This window comes from Myotis brandtii, unplaced genomic scaffold (genome assembly GCF_000412655.1).
Source record: "Myotis brandtii unplaced genomic scaffold, ASM41265v1 scaffold312, whole genome shotgun sequence".
NCBI lineage: Eukaryota > Metazoa > Chordata > Mammalia > Chiroptera > Vespertilionidae > Myotis > Myotis brandtii.
This window is the reverse complement of record NW_005361955.1, coordinates 1,023,264-1,038,023: the sequence shown is the minus strand read 5'-3', so window position 1 is coordinate 1,038,023 and position 14,760 is coordinate 1,023,264. Positions and strand designations below refer to the sequence as shown.

General features: G+C 40.1%; 1 protein-coding gene across 1 annotated transcript in view; it reads right to left on the bottom strand.

Annotated features, from left to right (window-relative positions):
• Nucleotides 1–1,900: 1,900 nt before the first annotated feature.
• The window catches only part of ATP1B3 (ATPase, Na+/K+ transporting, beta 3 polypeptide), a 55,598-nt gene continuing 42,738 nt past the window's right edge, over nt 1,901–14,760 (bottom strand). The window contains 4 exon segments of the mRNA XM_014542705.1: nt 1,901–2,568; nt 5,086–5,172; nt 10,348–10,404; nt 12,186–12,370. Coding sequence (XP_014398191.1) covers nt 2,398–2,568; nt 5,086–5,172; nt 10,348–10,404; nt 12,186–12,370 — 500 coding nt within the window. The 3' untranslated portion in view covers nt 1,901–2,397.

The following is a 14,760-nucleotide window of genomic DNA, read 5'->3' as shown; positions in this document are numbered from 1 at the left end:
TATTTCAAATCTTTGACTTGATTCTTGGGATCCTTTTGTCTGCTGTTGGATCTCTGTATATTCTTTATTTCACTCAGTGTATGCTTAATTTCTGATTGGCCCTTTTTCATATCCTTGAGGGTCTCATTAAATTTCTCCGAGGTTTCTAGAAGATTCTTGAGTAACCTTATAACCATGGTTTTGAACTCTATTTTCAGTATTTTGCTCTCATCCATTTCTTTCATTTGTGACTTCTTTGTGCATTTTTGCTGCTTCCCTGTGTTTGTTTCTATGTACTGGGTAGCTGTTAAGTCTCCTTGAGTTTATAGAGTGGCCTTATGTGTTTGGTGTCCTATTGGGCTCAGTGGCTCAGCCTCCCCAGTCACCTGAGATGGACACTCTTGGTGCACCCTTTTGTGGGCTGTTTGCACAGTTTTGTAATTAACCCTTGATTGCTGTTGGTATCACTAGGAGGAATTGACCTCCAGGCCAATTGGCTGTGATGACCAGCTGTGTCTACACTGGAAGATCTGTTGCACAGGAGACACCCTTATGGGGCAGGACTTGCTTTCGTGGGGCTTTGGTGCTCACTGAGTCTGCCCCTTGAGTGTGTCTCTTATGGATGTGAAGAGTTGTAATCCGGTATGGTCTCACTCTGAACATTGGGTACACTGGCTCTTGGATCTCCAAGGAGGTGCAAGGTCAGCCACTGTCTGAGGCCACCCAGCAGGAGCTACAGAGACATCTGCAGATTCTTCCTCTTTGAATGGGATTTGGAAGTGCCCAGACGAGGCCCAGCTGTGAAGCAAGGCTGCTGCTGCTGCCAGGCCTTGGGTCTGCTTTTGGAATCTCTGGGGCTCTCTGACCCAGCTGCTGTTTGTTTTAGGCGAAAGGACAGGCCATTCATATGCAAAAGCCGATGCACACAGCTTTGGTGGGGTTGTAAATTGGGTGGGGCGGGGTCTCTGGGAAACACCAGGGTGGAGCAAACAGCAATGGCAGCCCTGAATCGAAGTCCCTGGTTCTCTGTGTCCCGCGCACCCATGCAGGAACAATGGCTGCTGTGAGCACCTCTACGAGTAAGCCGCCCTCGTGTTCCTGTCCCGATGCCAGACAGTCCAGTTTCTCCCCATATGTGTCTGGTCCCCCAGAGTCTTGCCAGGAATTGGAGTTCAGAGCAAGCAGAAGCTTGTATGGACCTCCCGGTTTAAAGAATAGCACTTCCAGGTGCCAGCACTTTCTGTGCCTCTGCACCTCTGACCAGTCTCAATGGGCTTTCTTCACCTCTCTAGCTGTGGAACTTCCACTCAGCCAGCTTTCCCACGGTTCTGGGTGGTAGTTGTTCTGCCGTTTAGTTGTAATTTTGATGTGGTTGTGAGAGGCAGCAAGTATAGGTGATTACCTATGTTGCCATCTTGGTTTTTTTTTTTCTTTTCTTCTTCACAATTTATGTTTTTTATTAGAGACAACAGTCTACTAAATAAAAGTAGTAACAAGATATTTCACAATTTAAATCTTAGGAATTTAATTTCATTAATAAAAGTAGGTGCATATTCATACTGGGTAACCTAAAAATGCTGTTTCATCTATGGTCTAAAATACTTTTCATAAGAAACTTAGTCCCAGCACTAATAATTCCATCACTACTTTTTTTTTTTTTACATGTTTTATAATGAACAGTTTGTGTTATTTTTTTTAATAAGAGAAATATTGATTTGAGAGAAACAAATCAATTGGTTCCCCCCTGCACACACCCCGACAAAGGCCTGGGCCAGGGAGGAGCCTGCAACCAGAATTGTGCCCTTGACCAGGATCGAACCTGGGACCTTTAGGTCCGCAGGCAGACGCTCTATTCACTGAGCCAAACCGGCTAGGGCAACAGTTGTTGTTCTTAATAATAACTTTACAATAAACTCAAGACAACCTTTCAAATCTGCTTTTATTTTCTTTTTCCTCCTCACACATAGAACTTCTCCCCACACATTTCTTGCAGCTGTAAAGTCACTTCATGTTGGTCAGGTACCATTTTACCTCTAAAACTTGGTTGGCATCAATATATGACAGTTAACCAGTGTTAAATCTATAAAATATTTACATGGCACAGCACATTAAGCTTTAGACACTTGGCAATTAAACCACATAAAAAAATAGGACAAGACCCACATGTTCAGAATCAGGTGTTCACAGTCCCCGTCTGACGACTGTACAATGGTTCCAAAGGCAGCAGAGGCAACAGGCAGTTACTTCAGAGGACACCGAACACTACGCTTGGGAAGCACATTACAATGTTACCGCAGTGTCATGTACCACCCCACCTCTCTCTCAGGTGGTCTCATAATTCTAGAATGTCAGGTCCGGCTGATACAAAATAAAGACAAACAACACAACATTTACTCTGTGGACATATTCAAACTTCTACTATGCACGCATTGTGATTTTGAAAGCAACTCGTCCTAAAAACTTGTCACGATCATCATAGTTTTTCAGGTTTTTTGATCCAACAATCTTGCACTCAACTGTTACTTCTTTTGGGGTACTGCTAGCAGTATAGTTGAGCTGGACAGCAACTAATGGCTGTAGATAACTCGCCTGGTAAATAAAGGAAAACATATTAATTCAAATTCAAAGTAACCTCATCTACACTTCATCAAGAGTTAAGTTTATTCTGTAAAATTTTAAAACCAAAGTTTTAATCTATTAATTAGATCTATTATTTTCCATTCTCTACTTTCCCCCCTTAAAACTGGATGTTCATTTATTTTCACTTAATTTTTATTGATAAGAGTATTTATGGCTATGAATTTCCCTGAGTACTGTTTTAAAAGCATCCCATGGGCTGTGATTATATTGCTTCATTACCAGTATTTTTTAGATATCCTACAATTTTGGTTTCAATTTTCCCTTTCACTCAAGTTTTTTAATAAAAATGTTGACTCCCTCCGTCTTTTGAGAGGGGCCCTTTTATTAATTTCTTTGGTTAATCCTCACCCGAGGATATTTTTTCCACTGATTTTTAGAGAGTGGAAAGTGGTGGGGGCACTGATGTGAGACACTGATGCCCCTGACTGGGAAGTGAACCCATGACCCTCCAGTGCGTAGGGTGATGCTCTAACCACTGTGCCACTGGCCAGGGCTAGGATGTATTTTTTAACAATAAATTTTGTGACTGTTCTAGGTGTGCTTGAGGATCTGTATTGTATTACCTCCGTATTATTCTGTTTGATAAATGTGCATAAGATCCACCTTACTCATTACGTTAGTTAGGTCTCCTGTATCCCTACTTAAGATTCCTGTGTAATGTGGCACAAATATACTCAGTTGCTGTACTATCATTATGATTTCTAAATACAATTCTTCACTGAAAGGCACTAGGGCCTGATTCCAGGGTTAGGAAGGGAAAGTAAGAAGTGCTCAAAGAATCCTGGGGGCAAGTCAAAAGGACAGAGAAGCCAGCCTGAATGTTTCCCACCAGCCATATCTGGGTCTAGCACCCAAATAAGTGATTATAACAGATTATATACAACCCCTGAATAAAATAAGAATCCATGAAAACATAATGATACACATAAGTAATAAATGATAGAGAAGAAAAAGTTCTTTCTTAGAGTAGAATGCCAACTAGTAAATGGAAAAAGGAGAGATAGAATTAGAAAAACATTTGGGCCCTAGCTGGTTTGGCTCAGTGACTAGAGTGTCAGCATGTGGATCAAAAGGTCCCAGGTTCGATTCTGGTCAAGGGCATATACCTCGGCTGCAGGCTCCTTCCTGGCCTGGGCCCTGGTCAGGGCATGAGCAGGAGGCAACCAATCAATATGCCTCTTTCACATCAAATGTTTCTCTCTGTCTTTCCATCTCTCTAAAAATCAATGGAAAATTATCCTCAAGTGAGGATTTTAAAAACTAAAAAGTAAATAAAACTTTGTTAAAAAAAAGAAAAAAGAAAAACATTGGGAACAGCTCTATTATTAACTGATTCATGCAAGAATCAACAAATGCTAAGGCTATGAGAGAAACAATTTTACAGACTCCAAGTATTCTCCCCAGATAATATTTATTGATTACAGTGGAGAAACCTGGCCGACACCAGTTGGTAACCAGGAGTTCAAGGTTACTATCACCATTAATGGGACTAATCAATACCAAGTCTCTCCTGAGGAACATTCTTAAAAGGAAGTAACATTTCTTCTGAGGCATACCTGCCAAAAATGTACAACCTACATTTAATCATGAAGAACACCAGACAAGCTCAAACTGAGCAACATAAACAAAACAAGCCAAGAGAGGCCTGTACCGGTTTTTGAAGAGTACAAGGGTGTGAGGAATGCTCCAGGCCAAGGTGACTGAAGATGTTAACAGTGTGATATCCTGGGGCTGGAAAACACTTTTCTTTTCCAATGAAGGACATCACTGGAACAACCGGTGAAATCTAAACAAGGCCCAGCGATTGGACAATAGCCTCTAATAAGGTTAACTTCCTTTGATGACTAGATTATGGTTAGTAAGATGATGTCATTATTTTTAGGAAAGAGCACTCAAGCATTTAGTGTAAAGTGGCATCATGTTTATAACTTTGTCCCAAATGGTTCAGGGGAAAAAAATTATATATAAATGGAGACTGATAAGACAACTGAGGTAAAATAGTAACATTTGGGAAATCTGGGCAAAAGGTCTATGGGAATTCTTTTTACTATTTTAACCACTTTATGTTTGAAATCATTTTAAAATAAAAGTTTTCTAAGTATACATACAGTATGATCCCAATTTTATAAAATGATTTATTTATAAACATATACTTAAAAAATATGAAAGAAATTAGACCATAACATAGTTATCTCTGGGTAATGAGCTTTATTTATTTCTTGATTAATTCCTTCTCTACATTCTCTAAATAAACACATCCTAAATAATTAAAGTGATAATGGTATTTTCTACTTGAATTTTTTGTTTTGAATTGTAGACAAGGAATCTTCATTTGCTATCACCATTTGTATTTAAAAACAAGAACAAATGATGCACAAGTTACACAAGACAGGTCTACCTGTCCCAGACAAGTGTCATTTTAATACAGATGTGCCTGTTCCCACTTAAGAACTTCTAAATACTTACATGCAGTTTTTTCCCATAATATGGAAAATATTTTAAGTCTATGTTTCCCTCAGGAGGATATGCTGCTAGAGTTGTTGTGTTTTCACCCTATAGTTGAAAACAAAAGAAACCCTCTTTAAGGTCACAAAAAAAGTGAATTTAAAAAATGTATTTATTACACAGCAGTATCAGTTATGAACAGTATGGGGAAACTACAATGCTACTCCAAGGACATTAATCACAAGTGCAGTTTTGAGGAGACTTACTCATCTTGATTTAAACCCCCTGAAACAAACTGTCTTTACTCTTCTTACATTTCCTGTTGCCCTGTATGCTTTCCCATGAGTACCTCCTAACGTACAGTGCAAGATCTATCCACACACTGTCTGTGAAAGCTTACTTGTCCTCCGACCCCTAACTGCTAGTCCCTCGGCCACTTGGCAGCAGGAACACACCGTAGATCTAGGACCAGTGCATTCCCGAAACGATAAAACGCTGTGCTTCCAGCTGGAAGGCAACAGCTGCCACAACCCAGAGTGTAGTGCTCAGGCCTGGGAAGCAGCAGGTCCCAAAGTTTCAGGTGATTAATAACCATGGTAACTGTAACCAGAGGGGGGAACTATGGTGACATGACAAAAACTATTAGGAAAAACATTAAGTAATCCAAGCAAAAAACCACACTTAACCAATTTAAATACCACATTTCCCTTAAATAAATTTATGAGCACATGTATATCAATTAAAAGTATTATGAATCGACTGGAATTATATTCCATGTATTTAAAAAACAGATGAACATACAAATCTAATCACCATCTATATATAAGCCAACTCATTCATGCTATTAGCTAACTCTGGTATTCTTCTTTTATTTTTAAAATATATTTTTATTCATTTCAGAGAGAAAGGGAGAGGGAGAGATAGAAACATCAATGATGAGGGAGAATCATTGATTGGCTGCCTCCTGCATGCCCTCTACTGGGGATCGAGCTCAAAACCTGGGCATGTGCCCCAACCGGGAATCAAACCGTGACCTCCTGGTTCATAGGTCAACCATCAACCACTGAGCTACACTGGCCAGACCAGTAACCTATCTAATAAAAGACAAACATGCAAATTGACTGTACCTTTGCTACGCCCCAAAGCCACGCCCACCATCCAATCAGAGTGACTATATGCAAACTGACACAACCAAGATGTTGGCTGGCAGTCACGGAGCTGGAGCAAGCAGGAGGCTTGGTTGCCCCCCGAGATGGAGGAAGCCAAGCTTCCCACCTGCTCTGGCCTCTGCTGAAGGAGTGGCTGGGGGCCTGGGATGCTGGGAGCGGGGCGGGAACTAAGCATCCGGGAGAGGGGTCTGGGCCGCTTGGAGCAGGGCGGGAACTTCTGCCATGTTGCCATGGCAACTCGGCAGTAGTTCCCGCCCCGTAACTACTTGCTCATTCACTCACTCATTATTCACTCACTCACTCAGAAACCCTCTCAGGTCCCTGGCACCAGGCCAGGCACTGAAGGTGAAGCAGGATAAGACAGAGCTAAGTCCTCAAGATATTAGTAATTCAGTAGGGCAAAGCAGGCACATGAACAGGGCAGTTGTACGCACAGATGCACTGTACTGGGTTCAGTGAGGGCTGTAACTAATGCCGACTTTGTTCTCTTGATAAAATGGGGCCTCGGGAGCCAGGCCGCCCCCTGTCCTTCGAGAGAAGCTGATGACCTTGGTCCCATTGTATAGGTCTTCATGAGTGATCATGTGTTTCTGAGTAATGGTAAGTGCTGTTTTTCTTTTTTTTTTTTTAATATTTTTTTTTGATTTTTTACAGAGGGGAAGGGAGAGAGATAGAGAGTTAGAAACATCGATGAGAGAGAAACATCGATCAGCTGCCTCCTGCACATCTCCCACTGGGGATGTGCCCGCAACCCAGGTACATGCCCTTGACCGGAATCGAACCTGGGACCTTTCAGTCCGCAGGCTGATGCTCTATCCACTGAGCCAAACCGGTCCCGGCGAGGCTACTAGTTCTTAATAAATGACTTATAAAAATCTCGTGTAACACATCCAAAATAGGTCTAATTTTAATGACTATAATTTTAACACATACTAGGTAACAAATAGACAACAATTATTAAAGTCAGTGGTAAGTTTACTAAATACAAATTAAAATAAAACCTTACTAAATGCTTCAATTCTAGATTTGAGTAGTAATTTCTATTTTTGAAAGCACATGAAACACTGCAGCGTAATTATTAACTGTCATGCAACACATGTGCATGGGGTGACCCAGGGAAGACGACACAAAGCAGTGATGATGCTCCACAGGAAGAGCAAGTTCTATGAGCCAGAGCGCAGGTGTGCGGGAAGAGCAGCGAGAACAAGGCTAAGAGAAACGATTCCAACACCACCCTAGAATCTGTACTCCCTTAACATTAAAAAAAAAAAAGTCTAAAATAGCATTTTATCTCAGAGAAAAAAATTATCATTTGGTTATGAGTGCTTTTCTGCACCGCTTTGTATAACCTAATTCACAGAAACACATAGGTGGTACCTAAAATATAAAAAGTTTCCTTTGGGTTACAATTTATTGTGCACTTCAGTATGTATTTCCAGCCACATTTAGCTGATATTTACCTCATTTATTGATGCTAACAACCCTTAAGAGGGCAGGAGCCCCAGCTGGTTTAGCTCAGTGGATAGAGTGTTGGCCTGCGACTAAAGGGTCCTGGGTTCGATTCCGGTCAAGGGCACATGCCAGGGTTGTGGGCTTGATCCCCAGTGTGGGGCATGCAGGAGGCAACTGACCAATGATTCTCTCTCATCACTAATGTTTCTCTCTCTCCCTCTCCCAATTCAATTAAAAAAAAAAAAAAAGAAAGAGGCAGGATCAATTACGGAGAGGGGAGCTAACGTCAGAATTAAGGTCACAGGCTCAAGACTGCCCACCTGTGACAGACTCTTAATTGTTCTCTTGGTCTGTACCTAAATCATACTGTTGGCAGGCTTTTACTTAAACTTGATTTTATACCTTCTGTAAAAATAAACATTTAGAGATGATAAAATATTAAAATGCATATCTGAATGATGATGAGCTATTTTAGGGTAAAGCATCCATGTCATATTTTCTAAGCATATATAATGATACCATATACGAAACTGTAAGTAACTAAGTACAAGAGTTTATTAATAGCCACTAAGTTCTACTGAAAACAAAATAAAGTTTTAAAATTAAAATTAATGTATTTTCTTTTATACAATCCTAACTCATAAGCTACTTAAAAAATACACATCAAATGTTCTAAGTAGCGATTATTTCTGGTTAGCATTTACCAATTTTTTTCTTCTGCATTAAAAAAAATTTCCTCAAATGAACATGATTCATTTTTGTAAGGAAATAAAATACCGAAAGAATGAATGACACATGTTAAAGGCTACCTGTAAGAGCATGTTCTTGTCAACAGTGTTTGTGCAGCAAATGTTTCCATCTGCTCCACAGACACTAAAATGTATGGACTCCTGATCGCACTTCTCTAACTAGCCTAGGAGTAAAACGCAATTTTACCAGCATTTCTTCCAATTCTGTGTGCTTTTTCTCAAAACAAAAATATTCCACAACTTAAAAAAAAGCAAAGCAAAAAATCCCATCTGTTTTGATTACTTTATGTACTTTACACATAACAAAAACCATCTGAAATCTGAGTCACTAGACCAGGATTTGTCATTGACATTCCCCCAAACTCTTCTAGAAGCAAAGGACACAGAATAGATAAACAAGGAGAAAAATCCATTTAAAACCCTAAGGGATGAGTTACATGGAGGTTTTTTATATTGGCCAAAGGTTTATAAAACCGAAACCCTAGGAACGGGTTCTATAAAGTTTGTTCTTCTGGACTAAATGTGTGTGTGTTTTCCCTTCTTGGTGGTGCTGGCTCTATAGACCACCATCCCAAGCTTATTATCTATGTAGTCTGCTCACATACAAAAGCAACAGGTCCTGCAGACACAGGTACACTGTCAGGAAATGAGCACTTCTACCTGGCTGAAGCCTAGCAACCCAGCCTCAGGAATTTCTACTAGAAAGATTTGCAATCAAGGAGGTTCATAAAGAGTCCCAAAGTACAGCTTTTCTTTTGTCTCGAGAGATGATGGTAAATTTTTAGAAGGACTTGTTTATCAGAAAAGCGTGGCTTCAATGTAGCATCTGGTTAAGTGAGATTCTGGCTTTTTATCCAGTTTCCTGCTGAGCTGAATATGGCATAAAGAGATAAAGTGAATTGCCTATGGTGATGTGTATACCTCCAACCTAGACGAGAAACCACGTACTTCCCGATTTTTTATTGTACTCAAAAGGAGATAGTAAGGATCCTCTAACGCAGAGGTTCTCGAGTGTGGGCCCCAGACTGGCAGCATCACCTGGAAGCTTTAGGTAAAATGTAAATTTTGGGCCTAACCCCAGACCAATGGAGTCAAAAACTTCAAGAATGGAAATCAGCAAGCTCTCCAAGTGGTTCTGCTGGATGATCGAATTTGATAACCATTGAGCAAGAAGTTTCTGTCCAAATACAATTCCATTCATGGTTAAAAGGAATTACTATTTTTTCCATAAGCAACTTTAGAAGTGATTTCAATGTAATGTTTCAAGTGAAATATTTCTGACACAACTGGAGTTAGAATGTCAATATTTTGCACAATGATATAATTAAATTTAGAACTTAAAAAGTTTCCCCTCAGAACTGTTACCCATATTTACATATTTGTCTTCATTGCACTTGCAGCATAGAGAGAAAACAAAACAAAACAAAAAACTATGAGATGAAACTGCACAGAACTCTCAAACAAACAAACAAACCCAAAAAAATCACACACAAAGTCAGGACAGGAGAGAAAAGCAATGCCTCTACCATGTTGCATTAAATCTCAGGTGTCACTGATATACACCAATTGATGTACTATTAAGAAAGAAAACACATGGTAAGACACACCATTGATTGTAAAGCCAACCCCAATTTCAGTGTTATTAAGCTGGAAAAAAGGTGAATCTTAGCATCAATGAACTGTGGCATATGGTGCTGTAAAGCAATGCACGTGAAATCAAATTCACACGAAAAACAAGTCTTTCATTATCACGAGCACACACAGAAGGGCTACCCACCAAGCTTGGTGAAATTCTATTCTTCTAAGACTGGCACTACAAGGACTTTTAAAATGTGACAGGGAGAGGGGGTGACTAAAACTTCTTAGACACACTAGAACTTTAACGAAAGTTGGGTTATTTCTTGAATACTAACCTTAGAATTACCAGTGCATTCTATCCTTGGTTGTCCTTGAGGCTTTAATCCAATTATCTAAGGTAAAAAAAATGTTGATTAATTGAAACATCACAAATGTATATCACAGGAACCAGGAGTGCAAGAGTTGAGATTAACAGTAATTCTGTGTATTGAAAACCCATTACCTGTGCCTTTTATGCTAATTTCATTTTAGAGGACTAGAATGGACTTTTCAATATAATAATCTTACCAACTGGCTATCTTATTACTGTACTAAGGCAAGTCAGGAAATACATCAGTTACCAAAGAATTGACCAAAGCACAGTATTGCACTTGCTACCCTTAAATTAAGAAACAACCAAACAGACACCTTTAAATTTCATTATTTATATGAGCAAATAATGCAAATGATAAGAATTGTAGAGGCACAATATAATTACCTTTTTTCATGAAAATATGTTAGGTCACAATCCTCCCATTTCCATCATGCTTCCAGGGAGCCTGACCAGAGTCCACATCTATCTGTCCCACACAATGCACACACAGGGGATAATCCCATTTTAAGACTCTCAGCACCATTCAGTTCTATGGAATGAGGCTACCTGCATGTTTGTAGTTGACATAACTAGCTCTTGTATGAATGATAACAGATATTTATTCATCTATTTTGTGAGGATTTTGGCATTCTGAATTTATATGCATTTTATATGAGTGCCTGTAAAATGTAAAAATTTCTCACAAAAGACACTGCATTATGCTTACTTTGTTAACCTTAATTCTTAACCCAGTCTTCCTGGAACACCCTCAATCATTTACTGGTGCCTACTATGTGTCAGGCAGTGTTTCAGAATGACCTCTGGAGTGCTGTGGGATGAACAGACGCTGTCACCACTGTTCTTTGGGGGAGGGGAAGGATGGAGCTGGAGGGTGTCAGCATGGGTGTGTTAGGATCTAGCTGGCTCTCCCTCCAGGGAAACTCCTTACTTAGTGCCAACTTTGGAAGACGTAAGCTGTACTTTTATTAGGGATGGTAGCAATTTGCTTATTGGATATGATATGTGAACTCAGGATCTTGAGGGGTCTTCACCTTTTTATGAACCTACCCTTACTCTGAGTAAATGTCCAGGAATTACCTCACTTTTCAAGGGGAGACCTTGTGGGCCTCAACAGGGTAACTGTATCAGAACACAACTCTGCAGCACAACGTTCAGAGAACAGCAGTGCACGGGGGTTAGGGATCACTTCACGGCAGAAGGGATGCAGCTTCCTTTGCACCATGACAGAGAGTGTAATCACTTACATGGGAGAGAACGTTAGCCTTTTAATTTGCTGATGGCTATACAATTCAGGCACCTCTTCTGCACAACATAGCAAAATACTACCAACTGGCTACAACTGAGCTCATTATAATGCAGCTTTATTTGTATTTCTATTATTTAATTGTACAGTATAATACAAAAATATGCTTTCCTACTAAATCTAAGTCAAAACTTCATATATTCCCCATGGGATTTTAAATTGCTTTACAACACAGTATTCAAAGATGATACTGAACATTAACAAAACCATGCTTTGGGCATGACACCCAGAATACCTGCCCCTAGAAGCATTCATCTATGTCTGCATGCATGCAACTCTCTCCAAAGGGGAAAAGCAGAAGTTGTTTTACTCCCTATACTATGATTAACTTGTGAACCAATCTTGTTTGCCTTCTGTATTAATTTTTCCAAAGGTCAATCAATATCACTGTTAGCCCTTTACACAAGCTATCCCAAATGAGACATTTAAAAAATACTTGCCAGTTTCTTAATAAGGGTATTAGAAAAAGCAGCAATAGCAGCAAAATATGTACATACTCTGTTCATTTTCACAAGAATACAAGGGTGTCCTTGGGAGTAGCCGAAGTCAGGATCATTCTCCCCACTGCATGCTTCAAGTAAGTTAAGAGGAAACTGACATGCTTCATAAACTGGACCCTTCTGTTCAGAGAGGACTCCATTGGCGCAGACTTTAAGATTCTTCTGTGCTTCCGAAGCATATGCTACAAAGGAAACATATGTGTGCACAGATCAGCCAAAAAAAGATCTTCAACACATCTAGGAATATATGTCCTCCTTTGGACAACATTCTTGGAAGACAAAAACAGCGAGGCTAATTACTAGATAATTTTAGGGGAAGAATATTAAGTTTGTTCCTTTAACTGTCAAGAGCTATCTAGTGCTCTGAAGTTTACTGCATTTCAACACTGATACATGCTGGATTATAGATCAATATCTTTTGTCATCATGAGGTGGTCCCAGCCATGGCTACAGTGTTATCTGAATGACGCCTCTGTTCCTGGCCCAAGATATAACAGTGAGGACCTAAAAAGGTACTGTTGCTGCCCTTAAGGAGCTTACAGTACAGTGGGGAAGATAGGTGTTAAGTATAAAATCATAATCGAAGGGTCTCAAGACAGACAGTGCTATGCAGTCTATACTAACAGGACCTGCAACAGAGCCGAGAGCTAATTTTAACTTAGAGAAAGGCGTTGCAGCAGAGATGGAGGTAACTATTGACTCCACTGCTCTATTTTCCTCCACTACACTTACTACCTCCTAATCCACCCAGGGCAAGAACGCCACAAAGACGCCACAAAGACATTTTTCTTTTGTTTATTGATGGAACCTAGAAGCGTGCTTGACACAGAAAAGGCATTCATAAAAGTATGTGTTGAATGAACAGAACTGCAGTTAGAAAGGTGTAGCAGGAAACTACTGTTTTTATTACAGACCTTTCTTTACTAATGGATTTTTAAACCATGGTCATATCTCACAAAAAATAAGTATATATTTAATTATAAAAGGAAAGAGACTTAGGAAGATAGCTAATGGAAGATGTGGGATTCAGGAGAGGACTTTGATTTAAAATAGGAGTTGAGGGCTTTTGCATGCTGACAGGAAAGATCAATGAGAGGCTAAATGTAGGACTGTAAGTAGCATATTTTTGAGACAGTGGGAGGGATGAGATCCATGGCCTGGCTGGTGGTACAGGTGAAAGGCAGCTCCCTCATCAGAGCAGGAGGAATACCAGACAAAATGGCTACAACTGTCAGTTTGTTTTACTAATAAATGGGGAAACTGGGGGGAATTCCTATCTGAGCCTCAATTTTCTCTTAAAGCAGGAATGTTATTCTACCATGTGCCACTTAATGATGGGGGTCTGTTCTGAGACTGTTGCCTTAGGTGAGTTCACCACTGTGCAAATGTCATAGAGTTCACTTATACAAACTTGGATGGTACAGTCTACTACACACCTAGGCTAGAGGGCATAGCCTATTGCTCTGTAGGGGAGAAAAAATGATTTGTCCTGGCCTTCTGGGTTCTTGGCTGAAACATCCCTATAATAAAAGACAGATGAACAGGAGAAAAACAAACAAGGTTAAAAACATGTAATCTCCTGTATACGTGGGAAAGACCCACGAAAACTGAGCAACTTGTCAAAATAGCCTGAAGCTACCACCTTAAATGCCATCTTCAGCTGAAGACAAAGAAGATGCTGGGCTTGGGGGTGTCAGCTATGGGAGGTCCCCTGGAAAAGCACCATAAACAAGGGTAAGGTTGTTGCGCTGGTCTACATCTCTGTCTTCTGCATCGATGAGTGTGTCCAGAGATAAGGTCAACCCCCTTACAAATGGGGATCATCTGTACAAATGTAAAGGTCTTTTACCAAGGGCCACTTCTAGTTGGTTTGCAGAGCTGCTCCCATGGCTGCTGTTTCTCAAAATTAACCAGCCTAAAGTAATCCTATGCGAGACATTTTGGGGTGACAAATTCAGTTCCCCTATAGCTCCTGGCCACGAATTTGCATAGCACATTGCTGTACTGAATACTGTTGGCAACTGTAACACAATAGTATTTGTATAATGTGTTGCCCTACGGCCTTATGATGGCTACTGTGTCACTAGGCAATAGGAAATTTTCAGCTCCATTACAATCTTATGAGACCACCACGGTAAATGCAGTCATTGACTGAACCATTGTTATGAGTTCTAAAGGAAAAGGCAGGAAAGTAGAGGTTGTAAATAATTATTCAGAGAAATTCTATAGCCCTGCCAGGTAGCAGAGCAAGTCCAAGAAGGTAACCAAGTATTCCAGCGCTAATTAGTCCTGCTGAAAATCTTCAGCCCTGCCCTTGTGGCTCAGTGTGTTGAACCAGGAGGTCATGGTTTGATTCCTGGTCAGGGCACACGCCCAGGTTGTGGGCTTGATCTCTAGTAGGGGGTGTGCAGAAGGTAGCCGATCAATGATTCTCTCCATTATTGATGTTTCCATCCTTTTCTCCCTCTCTCTGAAATTAATAAAAACCTATCTTTTTTTTTTTTAAATATATTTTATTGATTTTTTACAGAGAGGAAGGGAGAGAGATAGAGAGTTAGAAACATCGATGAGA